General features: G+C 41.0%; 1 protein-coding gene across 1 annotated transcript in view; it reads right to left on the reverse strand.

Moving 5' to 3' along the window:
- Positions 1 to 16,483, reverse strand: part of NFXL1 (nuclear transcription factor, X-box binding like 1) — a 102,388-nt gene that overhangs the window by 68,875 nt on the left and 17,030 nt on the right. Inside the window, exons 8-11 of the mRNA XM_075930466.2 lie at positions 15,144 to 15,258; positions 14,140 to 14,264; positions 8,964 to 9,086; positions 1,332 to 1,422 (exon numbers count right to left, since the gene is read on the reverse strand). Coding sequence (XP_075786581.2) covers positions 1,332 to 1,422; positions 8,964 to 9,086; positions 14,140 to 14,264; positions 15,144 to 15,258 — 454 coding nt within the window. The remainder of the gene's footprint in view (positions 1 to 1,331; positions 1,423 to 8,963; positions 9,087 to 14,139; positions 14,265 to 15,143; positions 15,259 to 16,483) is intronic.

The following is a 16,483-nucleotide window of genomic DNA, read 5'->3' on the forward strand; positions in this document are numbered from 1 at the left end:
GGCACTGCGTTGGGGACCACTAGTCTAGACAGTGCTTGGTCCTGCCATGAGGGCAGGGGAATGGACTCCATGACCTCTTGAGATCCCTTCCAATTCTATAATTCTAAGAACCACCCTATTTATATAATAGTGTTCAGTGATTGCTTTTCCAAATAGAGGGTTTCTTTGAACCGAAAGTCCTTTACAGACAAACATTTTGAAATCGTAAAGGTAAGTCTTAGATAGCAAAAAGAAATTACTACACCAGGGGACCCACTTTCTCTCCCCCGAAAACAAAAGGTAGTGTGAGAGAAATCCCACTTTACTAGAAAGCATGATGATGATTTAAGAGGCGGCACTCACTATTAAGATTCCAGAAGAATTACTATGATTTAAAGGAAACCAGGATTTGGCCTTAGAGAACTATAACACTGGGTTTTTTTTTTTAGACTCTTGAACTCCCTTGTAGTTCAGGTTTTTCCCAGTAATCAAGACCATTTTTCTGGATTCTGAATTGAAATTCCAAATTACTATGGAATTTGAATTTAATAAATCAGAATATTCTGATTCCAAATGAATCCCAAAATGATTATATTAAAATTAGGAAAGAAAAGTAGACTGAAAGATCTCACATTTTCTCAAAGAATGACCATCTGACAGAGAGCAAGTCTACACTATAGGGGTGTCTGGTGAAGATGTGCTATGCTGATGGGAAGGTGATCCATCTCAGCAAGAAGTGGAAGCTATGCTGACAGGACAGCAACTCATACGAACTAAGGATGTGAAAATGTAACCATGTACACAGTTAACCAACGAGCCTGAGTTCATTGGTTAATGTGCATGGTTATACACAGGCTTCCTGTACTTGCCGGGAGCTGGTTTAAAAGCTGGCTTCCTATACTCACCAGCTCCCAGGGAGCCACCTGCTCCCTCCCCCCACGATGCTGCCTCTGTAATATTAAGGATGTTAAATTGCGGTTAACTGACTAGTCGAGTAGTCGATGGAATTTCACACTGTCTCATAATTCTTCTGCCCACATCACAGTCCAGCAAGTCAGCCCTTTTCACTTATCTCCTATGCCAATTCCACCTTATTCCCAAAAAGAGCCTCTTTGTCTTTCCCAGGAAACGCTGAATTGCCCCACAATCAAACACAACAGGAGATCAGCTGACGGGTTACAGGTATACTGGCTTCTTCCCTTTTAGAGAGTCCTCATATGACATCAACATTTCCATGTGACTATGGTGCTATTTTGATAAATCAGAACTTGCTTATATATTGTAGTGCCAACAGAAACAACATTCCAACAAAAAGGCATCAATTCAACAAGAAATGTTCAGTTTGGTCTCACCTCTATGGCAAACTGAAGGACATTTGTGATTTCTACATCCTAAAGTCCGTCCGCAGAGTTGATCACAAGGTGGACAGTTTCCAGAACAACACTATAAAATAAAAACAGAACATTCCACAGAACTTGCTATTTTAGAATTTCCAACATGCCACTTTCTTCCAATGTCATTTGTACAAGAGACAGAAGTATAGAAACTGAGCATGTGTAATAAAAACGTACTAGAAAAAAAAGTACACTGGAAATTTGTTTTAAAATGTCATTTCAATACATTAACAAGATATAGACCTTCCACTAAAAAACACACACACCAATTAATGTGAATTTCTAGAATACTTTTGCACATGACTGAGCTGTGAAGTCATTTTAGAATCAACTACCGTACAGTTTGCATGATGATGGCTGCAATTAGCCTTGGTCTGGCCCAGCATTCTCTAAGCTTTTTCCCCCATCTCTGTGCCTACAGAATGAGAATACTGTTTACATGCTTCTGGGATTTGTGGTCCATTTTATGTGCTTATTCTCAAGTGTGTAACACTACGTATTCTATTCACTACACGTATATCCAGAAGAACAAGTGAATGGACTCCAGGGCAGAAGGCAGCAGCCCCTCCCTCTTGCACTTGGAAAACAACAGAAGGCAGATGGGATAGGTATTTGCAAAAGCAGGTTGGACTTTTCTCATCCAAAAGATGGCAATTCTGATTTAGTTTTGTTCTCTTCAGTGTACTGCAATTTTTAAAATGCTTTAACAGTATGCCAGTCAAAACTAAAATCGATTTTCTTTACCTCAGTGTGGCAACTTAAAAGTTTTAAAAAGTGACAAACCAAAAATTAAGCAAGACATTCACCTGCACAACTGAAAGTACATGGACAATCTAGTCATTTTAGTTAAAAATGCTTGTTTGAGTCACTGAGATTGCCTCAAGGTGGATAAAAATCAATTATTAAAAAAATGTAAAATAATATTTTTTCATTTAAATTGGATTATTTGATAAAATGCTTTTTTAGGAAAAAACCTAAAGATAATTTTAATTAACATCATTATAGCTCAAAGATCTCTCATCATGGAATAGGTATTATAAATTCTAATTCTATAATATGAAACAATACAGTCATGTAATGTTTAAGAAAAGTTTTGTAAATGAGTTCCAACAGTTTATGGATTAGGACTCCAATCTGGAATTCTAGAGGCTTCTTATAGATTATTTAGATTAATTTTTCTATCTACCCAGTGTGACTCAGTGCTAAGTCTAGAACAGACCTGGGCAAAATAGGCTGTATCTGGCCTGCCAAGCTACCAGATCTAACCCCCAGAAGCAGCAGGGAGCCCCAGGCAGGCTCCCCTGCTTGCCCACATGCTGCTCAGAAATGCGGTTGTGGGGAACGTTCTCTTCATGAGTTTGGAGGGGAAGGTGGAGAAAGATTCAGACACTGCTCCTGCCCCCAGCACAATCCCACTGACTGTTTTCTGGACAGAAACTGGCCAACGGGAGCTCCCTGTTTGAACAACAGGCAGCCATGAAGCACAGCCTTCTTGCTCAGTTACTCACTCAAGCACATGGCTGAGAAGGCAGTAACATTTTAAGCCCTGCAAGCCTTTAACTTTGAAAGCAGGCAGGCAGGTTTGGCTATTAGCTGGAGTCTCTCAGCCAGAACCTGCCTCTGACACCCCAGTCTCTCCATTACCCAATCCTCTGCCTCCCACTCCCTCCCCTCTACTCCACATGCACCCATACTCCCTCCCAGTTATGGCACCCCAATCTCCTGCACAAGATCACAATCCCTTCCTATGCTAGGTCACATCCCAAAACCTGCACCCCAGTTCCCTGCCCTAGGTCACAACTGCCTCCTTCACCCAAACTCCCTCCCAGACTCTATTCTCACTCCTGCATCCCAATCCTTACCCCAAGCTCCCTTCTGTGCCCAACCTCTATCCCAGACTCTACACCTCCTCTATCAATACCATGGAAGAGTGCAGCCCTCGACCACTTTTCTACATTTTGGAGTGTCCCCCCCTCGCCCATCAAAAATGATATCCTATCATTGGATACCATCAAAGATGCTTAGTTTTGCAGTTTTCAACCAATGGATGTGTGTCTCCAGAGATAAAATGCTTGCTAACAGCAATAATGTATTACATAAATATACATACAGAGATAAGAAATAAGACCTCAACCCTATTGTCCCTCTTCAAATGTGTGTATACATAGTCAATCCCTTACCTCTCTCAAACTGCACAGTTTCAAAAAGTTCAATAAATAGAAGATTATTGGTGCAGAATAGATCTGGATAAGGAGAAGTCTGGAGATAAATCTGAGAAGAAAGGGACAGGCAGTAGAAAGTGACACTGTACGAGCAGTGTATTCCAGAAATCTTGAGGTCTTTCTGAGGGTAGCCACCACTGATTTCAGATCTACCATACCATTCTCTCATTCAAAAGGAAACACTATAATGGCAGCAGGCCATAAAATAGACTCAATTTGTGAATATTTTAATGTTCCTCTACCAGTGGGTAAGGCATGTGTGCAAATTGCAAACAGTGCAACAAAGAAACGCAAGGCCTGGTTGCCCAAATGAAGCAACATCATGAGACGTGTCCTTCTTAGGAGGAAGCTGCATTAATGATGATGAAAGGAACACGTCAGAACATGCAGCATCTTCATGTTGGTAAACTTTTTTATTGCATACTTCTTTCTTAAGGATTGCCTGTCTTCTTTCTGGACTATTCTTGACTTCTCATGTTTGAAAATATAGTATATCAGATGTAAAGATATAAAAAGAAAAAAATGTCCATCACCAGAAACAACCATAGATAAGTTTGAGAGAAAAACCAGCAGATTACAAAAAGAGGTAATTGATGAAAAAATTGCCTTTCTGTATGACTGAGAACCCATATTTCATTAACATGGTTCAGTCATTAAGTCCAGGATAAAATTCCCCAACAAAAAAGATGTTGCACTGTACGAGAGAAATTGAGCAGTATGTTAAAAAAAATCTAGAGGGGAAAAAATTGTTAACCTGAGTCTCTATGGGTGGAGCAATGTCCACAACGATCCTGTCCTATGTGCATGTATGACAGCAGAAAAAGGGAATGTCTTCCTTTCAGAAACAACTGATGCATCAGGAAACATACATGCAGCAAAATACTTACAAGAAGTAGCAGTAAAATCTATACCCAACTATGGAAAAAAATTCAAATGTCTAGTATGCAGATTCGTCACAGACATTGCTGCAAATATATCCAAGATGAGAAGAAATTTAGAAGGGAGTGAAGAGAGTCCCTAACTAACAACATATATTTGCAATGCTCATTTATGCACTTCCTAGCCAAAGACCTCAGTGCTCCAGAAATCAAGGCTAATGTTGAAATTGCAAAACAGTTCCATAACTTTGTAGCAGCTGTTCTGAAAAAGGTGGGAAGAACTAAGCTAACTCCCACAATTCATGTGAGGAAACACAGTAGTAGACTACTTTAAGCACTATATGAAGAATAGGCCTAATATGATGACAGTTTGTGAACAAAATCCTGAAAAAATAGATGGCACTGTAGCAAACAAAGTTCTCAACATTAGACTTAAGAGAACTGTTGAACATGCTAATTACCCTGGAGCCTATTTCTGTAAGCCTTGAACAAAACGCAGGGAAACAGCTTTTTTACCGCTGATGCTGTTGTAATTTGGAAGAAACGGAGTGTGATGTTAAAGAGAGAAATATGAAATGTCAGAGTTAAATCACAACCATTTAAAAAAAAAAAAAAAAAATGAATGGACAAGCACTATCTCCAGCTCATTTTCTTGCAAATATTCTCAATACTCTGTACCAGAATCAAACCTGAATTACTGAAGAAGAGCAGTTGGCTATGACATGGGCATCCAGAAATCATCCCTCTGTAATCCCAACTAAAATAAACTTCAGAGCTAAGGATGAAGCATTCAATAAATGTATGTTTTCTGATGATGTTTTAAAGCAAGTCATACCAGTGAACTGGCAGAAGTTACTTAAGCACTTGGGCTGTGTCCAGACTCAGGGTTTTTTTCGAAAAAAGTAGCCTTTTTTTGAAAAAACTTCACCTGCGTCTAGACTGCAGCCGCGTTCTTTCGAAATTAAATAGAAAGAATGCGGCTTTTCTTTCGACGGTGGTAAACCTAATTCCACGAGGAAGAATGCCTTCTTTCGAAAGTGCTCTTTCGAAAGAAGGCGTTCTTGAAAGCAAAACAGGCTTTTTAGAAAGAGAGCATCCAGACTCACTGGGTGCTTTCTTTCGAAAAAGCGGCTTGCTTTTTCGAAATTCCGCGTGCAGTCTAGACGCTCTCTTTCGAAAGAGCCTCTTTCGAAAGTATCTTTCGAAAGAGCCTCTTTCGAAAGAGGCTTGCAGTCTAGACATAGCCTTGGATTCAGAGACTGCTGAAGTGATAATCTCACTTAACAGCAGAAGCTTATGTTGCTGGTGTAGATACAATATTTTCTTCCTTTGGACTAATTCATTCCAAATTGAGAAATTGTTTGAGACCTGAAAAAGTGGGAAAGCTTATTTTCTTTTCCAGATTATGAACAAACAGGAAAATGAAGATGAAGATAGCTGAGTTAGCTACAGAAGCCAACATTACATTTTCCATGTTGATTTAATTACATTTAACTATTTTAGTTAAAAAAAAACAAACAAAAAACAAACTTGATTTTCAAAACCTTGAATGTGAAACTAAATTAAAAAAATTCATATGCTTGTTAAAATATTATATATTTGCTGTTGAAGGAAAAAAAATCCAGAATACTTAATTATGTTGTTTTAGTTAAATAAAATAATTTAAAATGTCTGCCTGGTGATGTTCTCCTCCAAATACAGCATGACAAGAAAATCCTTTAAATTTTAATGGATTAAACTGTTTAATTGGAAATAGTTCACCTCTCTCTGACTTCAAAAATACCTGCTTCGTTACCATTTGTAAATTAAATAACCAATCATTCATTTTCTGATAAAGCTGTAAAACTAATATGTAAAGTTTTTAAAATAAACCCGTTTAAAAATGCATAGTGCGTACCTTCTAAAAATGAAACCTATATCGGAGTTGTGAAGAATATGTATTAAGGCTATAAACCCCAACAAGAATGCACTTTTATGTAGAAAACCACGATTAAATCATGTCTTCCTGACTAGTGATTTAAATCAAATCCATCCTGGATTGCCTAAAAGGCTGTCCTCAGAAAGCTACAAAAAGGGAAAAAATAAAGATTGCTTCTCTCCTCTAACTTCCTATGGTTCACTTAGTGCATTCAAGGACATCCTTAAGGGGGACAAAGACAGAAAATGAACAGGAAAAGATAGAATTTCAGACCCCTTACAGCCTCCCTCAGGTTCCATTTATGATATTTGCTCTTTTCAAATATGAATGACACTAGAAGATTTACAGTGTTGCTGGATCCTTAATTTTTGTTTTGAAAAAAAATGAACATGTACATGCTTCATTTAAATCATGCTCTGGGGTAGGGCTGAGATGACGGGTTCAATATGCAGGCTGCCGCGGGAAGAGGACTAACCCAGCCTTCTCTCAATTGCAGCAGCTTGGGCCAGGTGAGAATCACCTCTCCAGAGCCACTTACATTCCAGTGGGCACAGCCATGGGAGGAATGCATGTCCACCAGCTGGGACAGATCTAGGGATGTACGCAAGTAGTCGACTAACCGATAAGCCTGGCTTATCAGTCAAGTTGACCACTCACATTTCCCACCTCCCACTGCCTCTATATCAGAGGCAGCAAGGCAGGGAGAAGCAGAAGCTGGTGCTGGGAGGGGGAAGGAGGCGGGGCACAAGAGAGCCAGCTGAAAAGTCAGTTCTCCCCAGCACCATCTTCACTGTGCTACCTTTCTCCCATGCTGCTGCCTCTATCAGAGGAAGCCACAGGGGGGAGGAAGGAGAGAGCTGTCATGAAGTGCCCATCCGTGGTGGCCCACACTGGTCACAGGCCGAGACTATTCCAGCTGGGCAGGCAGCCCAGTTCAGTCCCAGCTCGTGCTGGGTCTGGAAGGGACCGTGGCTGGGGCACTGGAGTTTAAATGCAACAGGAGCTGGGCTACCTGACCACCTGGTTCTTACTACATTTCAACTGCAGAATCGCAGCAGGGGTAGCTTGCAGACCCGGCACAAGCCAGGATTAGAGGTGATAATTAGGGAAGCTATCTTCGTAACGAGTAAGATACCCAGAGTCTTTGTTGAGCCCCCCCGCATAGAGTGTCAAATTTTAGCATGAATGACAGTTCAGAGAATTCCCTTTCAAGTGCAGATTTAAAAGGCTTCTGAAGCAGGATGCAGGTAGTTAAGTAGTTGAGACAGTGTCTTTTCTGGTTGAAATGGCAAGAAACTTTTTTCTTTGTGATCCTGTCTAATGTCTGTTTTGTGGGCATTGATCCTTTGGCGAAGTGTCTGAGACATTTGTCCAATGTACAAAGCAGACGGACACTTTCAGCACATGATAGCATAAATTATATTTCTGGATGCGCAGGAATGTGTATTCTTGATCTTATAACTCACTTGATTAGGTCCAATAATGGTATCAGCAGAGTGATATGTGGACAAAGCTGGCAACGGGGTTTGTTGCAAGGGAAGGTACCAGGGTTGGTATTAGTGTGGTATGTTTTGTGGTTGTTGGTAAGAATCATCTTGAGGTTAGGTGGTTGTCTATAGGAGACTATGGGTCTGTCTCCCAGAGCCTCTTGGAGTTTAGTATCCTGTTCCAGTATAGGCTGTAGTTTATTGATAACGTGTTGGACAGGTTTAAGTTGGGGGCTGTAGGTGATGACAAGTGGTGTTCTATTGTTGGTTTTCTTGGGTCTGTCTTGAAGTAGATGGTTTCTAGGTATTCGTCTGGCTCTTTCAATTTGCTTTTTTATTTCTCCAGGTGGGTAGTTGAGGTTTATAAATGCTTGGTAGAAATCCTGAAGTTTCTGGTCTCTGTCAGTGGATTAGAGCTGATGCGGTTGTATCGAAGGGCTTAGCTATAGATGATGGATCATATGGTGTGTGCTGGATGGGAGCTGGAAGCATGTAGGTAACTGTAGGAGTCAGGGGGTTTTCTGTAGAGGGTGGTGTCTAATTTTCCATTGTTATTTGTACTGTGACAAATGCTACTTGGAACTTTTGGCTAACTGTTAATGATCTTTGTACATACAAATTTGGAAATTATGCTTCTATGCATATGTAATTTGACCTCAGATTTACATATAGCAAATATAAGAAAGGAGAATTTTGAGAACAGGACTGCCTGAACTGATTTTTATGACCAAACACTAGTACAACCCTTTAGCGCCACACTTGCTTAAACTTCAGATCAGTTAGAGATGTATGCAAGCTCCAACAGCAACAGTTTGAGAATCTTTGTCCTAAATGGCATGAATTCAAATCTCTTTCAATACATTCATGATTGCGAAAAGTCCCCAAAACTCCCCAGGATAATTTCTACATGGACAATACAAGGATGTTTGGTTTATTGCATGTTAATGTTAAAAAAAACCTTAAGAGTACAATAACGGCAAACTTCTACGTTTGTAAAAGCAGAATATAAAATTGGACAGAAACAAAACTTAGAACTTTAATGATCACTTTGTAAGTGTATTGTTAAAATGTGTATTAACACTGACCTTTCTCTTACACTGGTGTTTCTGGCAATCGCGAATTTTAGTACACTTCGTCTCACACAGATACGGTTTATGACATGGCATGCGTTTAGTATGCTTTCCACAACGGCACTGCTTTTCAACTTCCTGAGGAGTGGAGGGGGAAAAAGAATAATGACAACACATTACAATTGGAAGTTAAAGAGTTTTCTACCAAGAACTTTCAAGACAACAGACTAACTTACATTATAGTATCATCCAGAAACCCTATTGTGTTAGGCACTATAAAAACATAGGAGGATTCTGTCTCTGCTCTGCATAGCTTACAGCTCAAAAAACACCACACCAGGACTGTGTAGCACTTTAAAGACTAACAAGATGGTTTAAATAGGTGATAAGCTTTCGTGGGCCAGACCCACTTCGGCCCACGAAAGCTCATCACCTATTAAACTATCTTGTTAGTCTTTAAAGTGCTACACAGTCCTGTTTTTTGTTTCAGCTGCACCAGACTAACACGACTACATTTCTACCACAGCTCAAAAAAAGACTGACTCAAAGATGTGAGGAAAGGAGATACAAATACACACAAACATTGTATAAAATTAAATAAGCAACCTTATCTGACCAGCTTTCCAACTACCATACATTAGGCTACTTTCCCACAAAAATTGTAGCTGAGTTATCTGGAAGCAACAACTGAAAAAAATATGGGAAGTTACCATAAAGATCAACTGAAAGAATGTTCCATGCATAAAAAGAGTAGAAGATATTTTAGATGCTTAGTAATGAGCAGCTGAGGCTGCCATTACCAGCAGACCATAGAACACAATAGAGTAGCACAATAAGAATGAACAAAGAGAAAGGGGCAGAGCTTTGAAAGGCCATGGAGATTACCTTTTTTGGAGAAGTAATACTGTAATTGGAAAATCTTTCCACCCCAGTACCCAAAGAGAGGGCATCGTCCCATCAGATTCTTCCCCGAGGCCACTGTAGCCTTGTAATTGTGTAAGTAATAAGTTAGTTAGTTTTAATGAATGTATGTTATAGCAAAAGGTTTGGATTAAACTTAAACACAAGATGTAGGCCTCAGACAGGCCAGGCAGCTTTGTTAACTTAGCTCCAGCTCTGTTCGATGTTAGCATGTTCTGATGTAAAAGCAAAGGGATGGAATATTGTAATACATAGTGATGTTAATATTAGGCAAGGTCAGAAAGAAGTATAATGTTGAAAGACTTTGTAACTTTGTTAAAGTGACTAGAAGTACCCCTTTGTTCCATGCTGCAATTCTGTAAGTGTATCGTTTGTATGAAAGAGAAAGTTTTAGAAGAGGTAAGTGTGAAGGCCAAAGGAGGAGCCGGGCACTCAGTCCAGCACCAGAAAAGTCATCAATTAAGCTAAACACTTTGAAGACAGAGATTGGACCGGGACAGACTGACGAATCTTGAAGATAGTGGCAAACACCCCTTGGTAGGGAACAGATAACAACTCTCACTGGAAAAGCAACACCCCTGAGGGATTGTCAGCATATGGATATTAAATGACTGAGAAAACAACTTCTTCCCAATAAGCATATGTTGTAGGAAGATTGACTGTGATGCTGAGTGACTGATTAAGGCCTGACAAGGCAAAATACAGACTTGCATGGAAGGAAAATCCTATAAAGGATGTGGTGTCTTGTATGGTTCTTCAGGTTTTCGTCCTGCTAAGACCATGGAGCATCAGTCCAGACTGACAAGAAATTCTCCCCTTCTCCCCCCCCCCCCCCCCCCGCCCCCATGCCTGTACTCGACCTATCTGGCCAATAAGTTGGGCCGAGCAATAGACTGGTAACTATTCCATCAGCAGTGTGCGTGTGTGCGTTACTTTGTTATATTATCAATAAATGCAGTGTGTTGCCTTATCCCCCTGAAAAAGGTCCCGGGTGCTTCTTTTAAGCATAACACCATGTCTTCTAAGCTAATTCAAGGAATTAGCTCAGTTCAACATACGTCATCTGTAACTTAAGAGCCGGAACTGACTATTCTTTAAAAACGTGGGCCTTATTGTGTCTAGCTACAGCAAAATGCCATGCACAGAACTACGGCACTGAGCTAAATACACAAACCACTTCCGTGCTCTGTGAGCTGTAGCGCTGCACACAGATCAAGGGAGGATAAAAATTAGTTAAGAGCATTCAAAGGAACTAATGTTGCTTCTGCGAGATCAGATGCAATATCAAGTAGCTGAGTGAACCATGCCCTATTCATCTTATCCTAGAGAGAATAGTGGTTGAGAAGTCATGCCTCCAAGGGCAAAGTTGGGGGAAATCCACATCAAAGTGTTTTCAAGCCAACTTATCACTAGCATTCAGAAAGGAACCACTGGGCTACAGGTTGGGTCAAATATAAAAGAGGCAACAATCATACATCTTAGGTATTTATATAGCCTCCGTTATTATCTCTCTTCTCAATCTATAGCCCAATTAGCACACAGCTGCAACCCAGTTCAGCTCTGTACTAAAGGCTGAGAGGCCCCTACCATGAGGAAAGGTCAGGCTGCCGACTACTATCCAACAGGCTCAGGGTCCAGAGTCCTGGCTACCATGCAGCAAGCTTGGGCTGTAGGCTACTACCAGGCCCTGCAAAACAGCAGGGTCAAGGTCTAGGGTGCAGTGCAGGGTCAGGTAGCAGACAGGAAGTTCAGCATTGCAGGAGGTTCCACAATCCTAGCTCTTCCCTAGGATCCTGACCTCACTGCGCAGTACTTGCCACCCACCCAGTGCCTGGCATTCTATTCAGATGATACCAAGTTTGCAGATGATACCAAGCTGGGAGGGGTTGCGACTGCTCTGGAGGATAGGGTCATAATTCAAAATGATCTGAACAAATTGGAGAAATAGTTGGAGGTAAACAGGATGAAGTTTAATAAAGACAAATGCAAAGTGCTCCACTTAAGAAGGAACAATCAGTTTCACACATACAGAATGGGAAGTGACAGTCTAGGAAGGAGTACGGAAGAAAGAGATCTAGGGGTTATAGTGGACCACAAGCTGAATATGAGTCAGCAGTGTGATGCTGTTGCAAAAAAGCAAACATGAATCTGAGATGCATTAACAAGTGTGTTGTGAGCATTCTTCCTCTCTGCTCTGCGCTGGTTAGACCTCAGTTGGAGTATTGTGTCCAGTTCTGGGCACTGCATTTCAAGAAGGATGTGGAGAAATTGGAGACGGTCCAGAGAAGAGCAACAAAAATGATTAAAGGTCTATAGAACATGACCTATGAGGGAAGGCTGAAGGAATTGGATTTGTTTAGTTTAGAAAAAAGAGAAGATTGAGGGGGGACATGATAGCAGTTTTCAGGTATCTAAAAGGGTGTCATAAGGAGGAGGGAGAAAACTTGTTCATCTTGGCCTCTGAGGATAGAACGAGAAGCAATGGGCTTCAACTGCATCAAGGGAGATGTAGGTTGGACATTAGGAAAAAGTTCCTAACTGTCAGGGTAGTCAAACACTGGAATAAATTGCCCAGGGAGGTTGTGGAATCCCCATCTCTGGAGATATTTCAGAGTAGGTTAGATAAATGTCTGTCTATCAGGGATGGTCTAGACCAGGGGTTCTTAACCAATTTGGTGTGCCTCCCCAGGGGAGGTGTGAAGGGGATACAGAGGAGGTCTGAGGTGCCTCCCAGAAAATTTCTCAGGGAAGCCTTCGCTGGCATGAGGGAAGGCAGTTGTAGGACAGGTCTCAGCCTCCTCAGCCAGGAGCTCTGGGCAGGCCTCTGTCTTCCTCAGAGGCTGGGCCCTGACTGAGCTCCCTGGCAAAATTCTTATAGTCCTAGCCACGCCCCTTAGCTTCCTGTCAGGTGAGGGGGCGGGGCTAGACTGTGCACAAAATGGCTCCCAAGGCAGTGAGACCATGAAGTTTACTTTCAGGGGAGGTGTGAAGGTAAAAAGGTTAAGAATGCCTGGTCTAGACAGTATTTGGTCCTGCCATGAGGACAAGGGACTGGACTCAATGACCTCTCGAGGTCCCTTCCAGTCCTAGTATTCTATGACTCCTGGCTCCCCTTTCTGGAGAGGTCTCTGGAACGAGAGCACTGGCCACATGAGTTTGTGGAGTTATTTAGGTGGGCAGTACTATAGTTCTCAACTTGTGGCCCAGGTAGTGGGCCACAAACAGGTGGAGAATCACTACTATATTATTTAAGCCCCTCACCATTTTTTCCCCCCCATGTACTCATCCTTACAGCACTCCAGGGTAATACTATTATCCCCAGTTTAAAAATAGGGAAATGAGGCAGACAGATTAAAGGATTTGACTAAATTCATGCAAAGTCTTGTAGTGGAGCAAGGAACTGAATCTGGTCAGGCCAATGCCCTAACCACTGGGCAGTCCTCCTCAAACTATCATATTAATTTTTTTTAAAAACTAGCTATTTGTAATAGGCAGTTTTGAATTCACTTTATTAACCTGTGTCATTTATGCAGTTGGTTTTTCCACTTAACTCAGCTTAGAGACTATATAAATATTAGTCAGTTTGATTTTGAATTTTCATGCTTTGGGAAAAACATTATTTGGGTTGACACCATACCAGGGAATGCTTAAAAACAGAACTCAACCCTTAAAACTTGCAAAATATGATTAAATGTAATAAAGCCTTTATGGCACCCACATTTTAAATTTTGGCCTAAAACTAGTTGTCAGCATCACTATAGCAATGTTAGTGACCTATTCATAGTGCTAGCTGAAGATGTGCATTATGCACAAAGGACTTCTAGTTAAGTTTGCTCAGCTATCAGTTCAGCTTTACATATTGGTTAGGAAACAGACAAATGTATTACATTTTTCTGAACACATTTGCATAAATAATCAGTTTTTAGATGGGTACTTAAGAGGCAAAAATCTCTGTTATAGGACTATAATACAGTTTAAAGGAAAGCTACATAATTTCATGGAGGTTAGGTCCATAAAAGGCTATTAGCCAGGGGATAAAATGGTGTCCTTGGCCTCTGTTTGTCAGAGGATGGAGAGGGATGGCAGGAGACAAATCGCTTGATCATTGTCTTCAGTCCACCCTCTCTGGGGCACCTGGTGCTGGCCACTGTCGGTAGACAGGATACTGGGCTAAATGGACCTTTGGTCTGACCCAGTATGGCCATTCTTATGTTCTGTTAAACTTGCAAAGCATTTAAAAGTTACATGTTCAGAACAGATTAAAACTAACCTGTCTACAAATTTCACAGGGACCACGATGACAACGCTGTGAACACCTATGGATTCCACATTCAAGAACTTTGTCACAACTATCTCCACATGTAGGTACATCTTCCGTACAAGGCAAAAAAAACACTAAAAGAAAAGAAAAGATTGCACAAAGATGAATCTAGATATGCAACTGACAATTTGACCTGTATTTTCTAAATTCACCCTCATTTTTAAAAGAAACTCTACAGAAATTATACAAATCTACTGAATTAAGTTAGCATTGGGGATGTTAAATTTAGATTAACTAACTAATCAAATAGTTGATGGGATTTCCATCGAGTATTCAATTAGCCAATAAGGGCACCTCCACCTTTGAACTGTAGCAAGAGCCTGGTAGGACTCTTGCTACTGTTCAAAAGCAGAAGCCCAGCAGAGAGCATGGGATCAGTAGGGGACCGGCTCCCTGCAGCCTTTTAAATGTTCAAGGGCCCTTCCGGGGCTCTTGTACATTTCAAAAGCAGAACTGCAGCAGAACCGGGGCATGCAGAGACTGCTTCGGTCCCCACTTGCGCTGTTTCCCACTGTGCCTCTACCTCCCCTGCGGAGACAGTGCTGGGAGGAACTAGCTTTTTAGCATCAGCATCAGGTCTTGCTCCCCCACCTTGGTGCCACTCTCTGATAGAGGCAGCAAGGGTGGGGGAAACAACTAGTCGCTTCACTAGTTGACTAGTTGCTTACATCCCTAGTTAGCATCTCTATCAGACTCAGTTAAATTAAATCAGTAATATCCAACTTGTAAAGAATAAAGCAACAAAGTTATATAAAACTTGAAGCTTTCATTGCTCATTGAAACTAGCTAAGTGACTACACTGCAAAGTAATCCTTTGGCAACTGCTACTATAAAAAAGGTTTATAAAACAGCTACAACTTTTGTCTGTAATTTTATACTACTTGGGGCCTGTTTGAATATTTGATACCTATTACAGCAAACTGATGTGCCTCAATGAGAGAGAAAATCCTTACTTGATTTTTCACATGGACAGGGCCTTTTGCCAGACCGAGGACATTCTCCACAGGGACCAGAGTGACAAACTAGTTCACATGTGTGATTACCACAAGGCAAAGTTCTTCCACACACCTTAAAGAAAAAACAAAACTAGAATAGTTCTACAGCTGACAATGAGCAATTTAACAAGATGGAAGGGCACAAAACTCAGGAGGAGGGAAGATTTTTTTCTGAGCTCTGAAAATATGCTTAACCTACACATTGAAATCAGGGATTGTGTACTGTCTTACAAGAACACTTATACTTTGTTTTCTCTCAATTCAAGGTTTTTTCATTCTTCATTCTTAGTATCTACAGTTTTAGGACTGTCTCACAAATACCAAATAATTCTTAGTAAACTGCTTATGCTTTTAGAAGTGCTACTAGTGTAACTTCTAAGAATTTTCAGTGGTTACACAAATACCTAGTTAACTGCTTTTTCAACATTCCTACTTGCTATTAGTAAGTGAGGATAAATTGAAATAAATTAATGGAGATTGCCTGTCTCCTAGAACTGGAAGGGACCTTGAAAGGTCATTGAGTCCAGTCCCCTGCCTTCACAGCAGGACCAAGTACCATCCCTGACAAATTTTTGCCCCAAATGGCCTCCACAAGGATTGAACTCACAACCTTGGGTTTAGCAGGCCAATGCTCAAACCACTGAGCTATTCCTCCCCCCTCTAGAGGTGCTCTAGAGCACATCCTAAGCTATATTTCATATTTAAGATGCCAAAAGTAGTTTCTCAAAAATTTTTGAAAGTTACTAGACAACCACCAAAAGCAAAAGTTTACCACTGCCATAAGCAGGGCCCTACCAAATTCACAGTTTGTTACAGTCTATTGCAAAACACTTAAAAAAAAAATCAGTAAATTTCAGGATTAAAAAAAAAGTTTAATTTCATGGTTTTAGGTATTTAAACCTTAAATTATATGGAGTTGTAACCATGGGGGTCCCAATTTAGTGTATGGGGATTATGGGATTACCATCCTCACTTCTATTCTGCCTTCAGATCTGGACTGGTTCAGAGCTATCCACAGCTGATAGAGATACACAAGAGTCCTGTACTGCCCCAGATCTGCCTTCTCTAGCAGCTACAAACTCCCTTTTCTGGAATGCTTCCAGCAGCACCAGGAAAATGGGCCCAACTCCACAAGTCTCCCCTAATTTCAGGAACCTCTGGAACCGCTGCCCAGTCCCAGAGCATCCTGCACCAAGGGAGGCACCCAGAGATGTGTCTGGTCTCCCCACTCACCCCAAGTGGCTATGTAAGAGATCAACAAATCCTGTCCCTCTCCAAGCCAGCCAGAGCTAGAAGAC

Source organism: Pelodiscus sinensis, chromosome 4 (genome assembly GCF_052426305.1).
Source record: "Pelodiscus sinensis isolate ZL-2025 chromosome 4, ASM5242630v1, whole genome shotgun sequence".
NCBI lineage: Eukaryota > Metazoa > Chordata > Testudines > Trionychidae > Pelodiscus > Pelodiscus sinensis.